The sequence below is a fragment of the Grampus griseus genome (genome assembly GCF_964374135.1).
Source record: "Grampus griseus genome assembly, chromosome: X".
NCBI classification, from domain to species: Eukaryota; Metazoa; Chordata; class Mammalia; order Artiodactyla; family Delphinidae; genus Grampus; species Grampus griseus.
The window spans coordinates 87789689-87798461 of record NC_138999.1 but is presented as its reverse complement, the minus strand read 5'-3'; the positions used below and the strand labels follow the sequence as shown (position 1 = coordinate 87798461).

Below are 8773 nucleotides of genomic sequence, written 5' to 3'. Positions count from 1 at the left end.
AGAAGCTCACATTTATATAATTCTTCCCTGATTTAATAACATTTTACTTTATATAAGTATATGCATAGAAAACGATTTCCAATAATATACACCAAAGTAGATGGTTTTATTTTTGAAAAACAATTCAATCATTAAAATTAAACAATTTAGAAAGAACAGAGACTGAAATAAATGTAGAAGAAAAGGAAATTACAGATCAATGAGGGACGTGTGTGTGTTTGTGTGTGTCTTAACCAATTTCAGGGTTTACCAAAATAGATTGTTTGCTTGTACAGAAATCTTAGGGAAATGTATTCAGTTTGAAACTTTTCCCTTCAACCTAAAAATCTGTTCTTAAGTGTTACTCTATTTAGAAGCTATGTAACATCCTAAATATTAAAGAACAATTTTAAGTATTTCATCCTTGCTTGAGCTAAGAAAGTATTCCTACACATAAATACATACAAAATAAAACTTCTGAAAGACTATATAGCAAACTCATGCACTTTCTACATTATTCATACCTGTATTACTTTACTTTTAAAAACCCAACCATTAAGGATAATAAAGATATTTAAAAATAGAAGTTGAACTACACTAAGAATTAAAGAAAATAAATCAGCAAATTAATGGGATAATTTTTAAAACCCATCAAAGTGTTTCCCAGCCTTGCCTGATCTTATAAATTACCTGGGGTACTTCTGAAAATACACTCTCATGTCCCATCCGAGACCTACTAAATCAGAACTTCCAGAGGAAGAACCTGTGTATCTAGGTGTTATTTCCATATCTAGGATGAAATCCCAAAAGGGGCAGATTTGGAAAATCCTGGCAGATGAGGCTTAACAACAACAACAACCCTAAAAACTAAAAACAAATAAATGCAACAGAAACAAAATTTTGCCTTCAAATGAAGTACAAAGGAGCCATACACAAGGATGTTCACTGAAACTATGGCTATATTAGAAAAAAGTAGGGAAAAAGTTTAAATGTGCATCAACAGGAAAACAATAAAATGAATTAAAATACAATTATACAATGGAATACTATACTGCTGTAAAAATAAAGGACCTACATCTATATGTATATCAACATAGATGAATCTCAAAAAATGGACTTGAGGATATGGGGAGGGGGAAGGGTAAGCTGTGACAAAGTGAGAGAGTGGCATGGACATATATACACTACCAAACGTAAAATAGATAGCTAGTGGGAAGCAGCCGCATAGCACAGGGAGATCAGCTCGGTGGTTTGTGACCACCTAGAGGGGTGGGATAGGGAGGGTGGGAGGGAGGGGGACGCAAGAGGGAAGAGATATGGGAACATATGTATATGTATAACTGATTCACTTTGTTATAAAGCAGAAACTAACACACCATTGTAAAGCAATTATACTCCAATAAAGATGTTAAAAAAAAACAACAGCAAAAAAACAAAAAACAAAAAACATGATTTCTAAGAAAAAGTAGGTTGTGTAAGAAAAGTAGGTTGCGTGTTTGTGTATGTATGCATATATATGTGTGTATGTATATATACACACACATTAAAAGTACATAAAATAACTGTGTTTATATATATATACACATGTATGTATTTATTATATATATTTTCAAACTATATATATTATAAAAGTATGGATGTATGCTATATTCTCTCAATCTAGTTTTATATAACTCCAATATTTCATAAATTAGTATGATTGATTACAACCTGTGTTGGTGAGGGTGTGAACAATCTTTTTGGAGGGCAATCTGCCTATACACATTTATTGAAACAGTACTGGTTACTGTAAATATATGGAAATAATACCCATATGAGTCAATTGGGGATTGGTTAAATAAATTATGATAATTTGAACAGTTTTGAGACATTAAAAACAGGGAGAGTAGTAAAATTGTTACTAACCTGAAAATATTTTTAAGCAAATAAATAAGCAAGTAGCAGACTAGCTTATGGTATATTATTCTATTAAAATAGATACATGAATAAATTATGTATAATACTGAGTAGAGAACATTTACTAAGATTATACACTAAAATATTTATCTTTATACATTACAAGTTTATATATATATATATATATATATATTTTATATAAGAAATCTCCAAAGACCAAAACATAGGCTCATCTTTAAGAAAATTTTATATGGAATGAACTGAAATAAATATTTTTAAATGACCATTCGATCTTCAACTGACTCAAATGGTTCAGAAAATAATATGTCCTTCTACATGAAGAGAGAATGATAAAGCAAATGTAGCAAAATGTTAAAACTGGGGAATACAGTGAAGGACATGTGGGGGTTCTTTGTGCTATTTTCAAAACTATTCTGTAATTTTGAGGCTATTTCATAATAATAACAATGAGAGCTTTTTGCTTTGTTTCATTTTGTTTTTTTGCCCATGACATGGATTCCCAACCCTACCTAATATTAAGAATTGTGTAAAAAACCTAAATGCAAGTTCTCAGGCCTGGCTCCAATCTACTGAACTAGAATCTTCAGAGAATAGTCTGGGAATGTTAATCTCAGGTGTCTGCTATTATCTGGCAGGTATAGAAAACATTACCTGATGACTATGACAACACTTTGTAAAGAATAAATGAAATAAGACAAAATGAAACAAAATATAAAATAAAACAAAATTTAAAAAATATAGTAAACCAGTGTTGGTGAACACATAAGAAAACAGGAATGCTCATACATTATAGGTGCCAAATTGGGACAATATTTTTCAAGGCCAATGTCTATGCCAGTTAAAAGCATCCATAATCATGTACAGCAATGACCATTCTAGGAATTTAATACCTTCATATTATTATCAAAAATTTATGTACAAAGAAGTTCAATCAACGATGTGTCTCATAATGAAAACTACAGACAGCCCAATATCCATAAACATGGGAATGGATGTGTGTGTATTATCTTTATTTTGAAGGTAAATATTTGGACTGATTTAGAGTAAAAGTGAATAGTATAATTCCTGAGGCAGGGATAAAAACGATATTGTCCTTCCACTTTATCTTAATTCTAAATTTTACCGAGGGCTTTTTCTGGCACCTTGGGAGCTTGCTCAGCCCAGGCTTAGGACAACCTAGATGTGCCAGAGATTTTAACATTCCTAGGGTAACATCCACCAATAAAGGATCCACATCTGTGGATAAATGCTCCAGTTTCCCATCTCTTATTGGGATAATTCTGAGGAGCATTGTACATGGTTCCTTAGACTTAGAGGGTCCCCAGCAGAATTGGACCAATTGCCTTTTGGCTATGTCTGTCTCTGGTGCTATATTTTTTAAAAAACATTTTCATCCTAAAATTATATACAAAATAACATTTGTTATATACTATTTTAATGATTTATGTATTTTTATCTAAATATTTAGTGTCTGTATTTAAGTGTATAACAGGAATAACACACTTCGTTTTTTTTTCCAAATAGTTAACCAATTATATCAGCACCATTTCTTCAGTAATCTAACCTTTCACCACTGATTCAAAATATTTCAATAAGATTACTAATATTTCCCATATTTGGGTTTGAAAATTGGCTTTCTCTTCTGTTTCATTTGTCCTATATTTATTCTGGTATAATATTGTTTTAATATTGTGGCTTCACAATACTTTTTACCTGTTAGCATAACTTTCCCAAATTACTGTTCTGAATTGTTGGAAGACCTCAGTGTTGCTCTATTTTAGAAGCTATGCTAGAGTCTTTTTGTAAAGTGAAGTTGTACTAATATAATTTAAATATAATTTAGAGGAGATGATACATTTGTCACAGGTTCTCAAAATCTGAAAATCCACCATCAAGACTCCATTAGACTCACTGCCTCATCTCATGAAAGGACTGCACAGAGGCCCTTCATAAGGGAAACCAGCAGTATAGGTTTATATTCCAAAGTCCTTAAAAGGGGGTGAGGGTGCAATCTGGAGGGTCTATATTTATAGGATGATTCAACAGCAGAAACATGTTGCCAAGTTTTTGCAACTTGAATCGGTTTTCAACTGAAAATAATTGTATTGTCTAATTATAACAACCAAAAAATGAATGCATGCTGATGGGAAACAGAACAAAAACAATCACCCACCCCTTCAAAAAGTAAATAAACAGAAAGGGAAATAATTAGAGTGAAAGTGTTTTTAAAAATGTTACCTACTACCTATTTTCCAGACTCCCTAGCCTTGCACACCCCTCCCCCGTCCCGGTTCCAGCCTGGGACAAAACCAACAAGACTAATAGGGTCAATTCTAGGCTTTACTTGTCGGTGAGTGGAAGGGAAAGAAGTGGGCATTTAATATTATAGAAGAGGAAGATGCAATTCTTTAAAAGCTCCAGCAGAAATCAGGACAAGGGCAAATACGACAAAATATTATGACCCGTTTGGTGTCGAGGATGCTAAATAGGAAAATAAATAAATAGATAAACAAACAAATAAATAAATAAATAACGGATGGGCAGTACCCAGTGGTATTGGTGGGGGGAAGGTGGGAATGAGGAGAAAGGTGGCCCCGCCCACAACCCACTGCAGCTCCTCAGGTACGAACCATAATTGGAGATCTGAGCTCACAGTGACGTAGCCCTTACGAGACCTAGAGCCCGCCCTTGGATTAGTCTCTCCTCCCAGTTGCAGTCCTTAGTCGTTTGTGGCTGTATGCCGGCTCGCTATTGCCTTGAAGACGGGCGAACCTGTCCCCAGGAAGGAGGAAGTCGTAGAAGCTGACCCAGATTCTTGGCAGGTTGGAGGGTGCTGACTGGGGAGGGGAGCGGGGGCCTCAGGGCAAAGACCAGAGCGGGTCCAGGACTGGATTCTCTCTGTCCCTTACCCGATGTCCACACGTTTGGTGCAAGAAATAGAGGGCTTGGTGGGAGGAGATCAAGAGGGGCCAAGGGTTAAGAATGGGTACCAGTTGGCACCTCCTAGGAGGTGGGCGATCGGGCGACGCCTGGAAGGGAAGGACTAGAAAAGGAGACGGCGAGGAAACGGTCTGATTCCTGCAGGGCGACGGGAGGGGGCGCGCAACCGGTGACCCTGGGTTGGGGATGGCGGACTCTGCATCGGGTCTAGGCCACTGTTCCCGGTATTTCTTCTCCACCCTCCTTCCATTTTGGAGCCGGAAATGGTGGGCTGCGGGAACTCCGGGGAGGGGTGGGGGAAGGGGACCGGGGCGGCTGCTGCAGAGGATAGGGACAGGGATTAGGTCTGGGAAGCACGTCCTTTCTGTAGAGGAGGCAGTCGATCGGGCGGGCTACTGACTTCGGGATATAGGCGGGGAACGAGAAACAGTTTCCGGTCCCTGCGGGTCGGTGTGAGCGTGGGCGCTACCTGCGGACCCTCGGGTAAGCCTGACAAAGCGCTGACGCCGCAGCGGGGACAGGTTTGCAATGCCCACGTTACCTCTTCATCCATCTTGATGCATAAAATGGTGGGCAGTGGCCCGAGGGTGAGCTCCAGAAAGTCCACTGGGTCCCAAAAGGTCCTGGCAGATACCCAGATTGAAATTCTTTATAAATGAACCACGTAGCCACCCAGCAACCTCTTCGGACTCCCACGCCCCGCAAGTTGTCCATTTGCGTTCAAGAAATGGTAATTAGATGACGGAAAGGACGAGACAGTGGAGATAAGGGGCCTAAAGAAGAGGTGAAACTGGTTTGGAAATAATCAGCTTTGATTTCTTCTGGAAGGCAGGGTAGCGCGTCACAGGGCGGGAAAAGAAGCTGTGAGACAGGATGGAGGAGAAAGAGAAGGCAGCAACACATTTCTAGCAGAGTCCTAAACCAACAACGGAGCTGGTGTCCCCTGATACTGGTCCTTTAGTCGAGTGATCAGTCCTGGCCATTGTCGAATTTCTGTCTGCAGGTCTTTAGGTCCGTTGGTGCAGCAGATTTCAAGGCTACGAGAGGAATATTGCTTCTGATTCCTGCAGGTATGGGAGGTGCCTGGGACCCTTTGGTGTAGGGGTATCAGGGATCAGAACAGAATTTGGGGGACTCCCAGCCCTCCCTGCCCCACTTAAGTGCAGGAGAAATCTGGCCGAGTCTTTAGAAACTGTGGGCCTGTGGCTGGTGAGGGAAGAAGGGAGTAAAGGGGCAAGCTCTGGGGTGCCCCTGGAGGGCATATCAAGATCCCTGGAGGCTAAGACCTGGTTTTTCAGCGACGGTCCAGCCCACTACCTGTCCTACGTTTCTGTGCCAGTAGTGGCCCTGGGACGGATTTTCAGGGAAAATGGTGGGCTTTGGGGCAGGGCTAGATCTGCGGCACCCCTTAGAGGGCACACGAAGTCTCTCAGGTGGGAAAACCTTTGCTCACAGAGCTCTGAATCCTGTTCTTACAAAACATTCAATCCTTTTATCTACTAGGAAGAAGAAGCAGGAAAAAAAATCTCAAGATGGAAAATGTCCCCAAGGAAAGCAGAGGAGAGGAGCAAGTTCCAGTGCAGAATGAGGAAGCCCGCCCTTTGGGAGGTGGTGAAGGCCAAGAACCTGGAGGAAACATTAGAGGGGAATGGGCTCCACCTGCCCAAGATTTTAGAGAGGATATGCCCAATAGGCTTGTCAATAACATTGACATCATAGATGGAGATGCAGATGATATGGAAAGGTTCATGGAGGAGATGAGAGAGCTAAGGAGGAAAATTAGGGAGCTTCAGTTGAGGTACAGTCTGCGCATTCTTATTGGAGATCCTCCTCACCATGATCATCATGATGAATTTTGCCTTATGCCTTGAATGCTGAGGTTAATAATCGTATACCCCCCTGCTTCCCAAACTTGCATTTTCTTGATGTACCCTTTACTGTGAACCTTTTGTGTTCTGTCATTTTTCTGATTGGAGATTTAATTTTCACTTTTGACTTAGTCTGTAAGTTTTTCTGTCAGCAGGGGAGATTTTATCAACTTGCATGGAAAGATGTCTATTGCATATTGTAAAGCTAATAAAGCAGTTTAGAAAGCAGTCTGTAGATATACTATCTCATTTAAAAGCATGTATAATATAATATATATACACATCAGAATGCATCTTTTTCTTATTTTCTTTATTTTTTTAATGTTTTTTCTCATTTTTCCAAAATGAATACACATGTGTCAGAAAAAAATGTAAGGTGTAAATAACTTACCAATCAGCTTATAAAGGGAATGGAGACAATAAATACTTGAGGCACAATTTAAAGACATAAATCTTATATTACCTCTGGATCTCTTATTTAGAAGCACAAACCTGGCAATTATTACAGATATGTTTCTTTAAAATCAGCCTATTTGTCTATAAAATGAAGATAGTACATGCTTTATAGAGCTACTGTGGGAATCAAATTAGGTAATGACCGAACTCTGTGGCTGGCTCAGTCGACACATGCAAGGCCCAGCCCTCTAGGTGTCCTTCATATTTAGGTAAGGACCAAAGGAGTAGGCCTACCAGCAAGTCCAATTGACTGCCAGGTAGGAGACACCTTTCTACACCTATGCTGCTGTGTCTCCTTTCCCTGGATAATGCCATGACTGCGAGGCACTCCTTCCCCTTCTGCTAGGTGTTCCTCCCTCCACTGGTCCCCACCACTGCTGATGTGCTGGAGTCTTAAAGGTGACAAAGACCCACTGATATTTTTGGAGCCCTCAGTGGTCTGAATCCCCAGTTTGCCCATTCAGAAATGTAGAGGATGCCCCTTCCTGCTTTAGAGTTATACTTAATTCAGGTGGGTACTTCCCCAGTGCTGCTTAAGGATCCAAACAGCCCTTTGCGGCTTTTCTCAGACTTTTGTCCTCACCCCCCATTCCCCAAGATAAATCTGAGTGACACTCATGATAGTGTGCTCAGAATTCAACTATCTCTTCTATCCTCCCATGAATATGGCCCAGTCTTCTTGGCAGTCCATTTTCTGCATAGACACTGCTACAGGTTTCACTCTTTGTATACACAGGTGTTGGGGTGGCTTTATGTCCCCAAGACTGTTCTGGTCCACACCACCCTCACCGCAGGAATCTTTGGTAGTCTCTACTCACACCAACCTACATCGATCCAGAGCAGTTTTCCTCTTCCTTTACTTTGATTTTTGCTCTGCTCAATAAACCTGTAATCACAGATCAGCGGGAAACAGGATGAGACTGGGGATCCAGGAGATGGACCCTTGTTTTAGGACATGTTCCACCACCCAGTCATCACTGCTCCCTAACTAGACTTCCCTTCTTACAGTAAATATATTCTCTCATTTGTCCTGGTACCCTCAGTGCCTAGCACAAGTTCTGGTAAGTTGTACGGCACTGCAGGTAGTTATAACCGAGTTGAAAGTCCTGCAAGCTGGGCCCAGGTTTGCCTCTGATCATTTGTGAGCAAGTGACTTCTTTTCTCTGCAGACTGTAGCTTGCAATTGAAAAAGGAACACAATAGAGAAAGCATTATACATCAGTTTCAACACATGGATGTTGTAATATTAATATATGTCAGTGTTTATCAACATGTGTTATAAAGACCAGCTGCATCAGAATCACCTGTGAACTGGTTAAAAATTCAGGAAACTAGATTTTACTCCACACCCACTGCATACTACAAGTTCATCAGACATCTCTGGACTTAAAGTGGAGGCCCCAACTTTAGTTCAAGTTTGGACACTCCCCTCCTCATTACACACACACACACACACACACTCCCCTCCTCATTACACACACACACACACACACACACACACACACACACACACACACACACACACACACCAGACTTTATTTTACCACTAGGCCATCCCGTTTTTAAAGAGACAACTGTTTTATTTTTATGCTGTTATCTTTAGTGCATAGGTT

The 8773-nt window shown here is 40.1% G+C and overlaps 1 protein-coding gene across 1 annotated transcript; it reads left to right on the top strand.

The window, feature by feature from the left end:
• The first annotated feature begins 4594 nt into the window (after positions 1-4594).
• Positions 4595-6926, top strand: BEX5 (brain expressed X-linked 5). The gene is made up of 3 exons (XM_082681602.1): positions 4595-4718; positions 5840-5906; positions 6340-6926. Exon 3 carries the CDS (start codon positions 6369-6371, stop codon positions 6705-6707), a length of 339 nt encoding a protein of 112 aa, XP_082537728.1. The 5' UTR covers positions 4595-4718; positions 5840-5906; positions 6340-6368; the 3' UTR covers positions 6708-6926.
• Positions 6927-8773: the final 1847 nt, after the last annotated feature.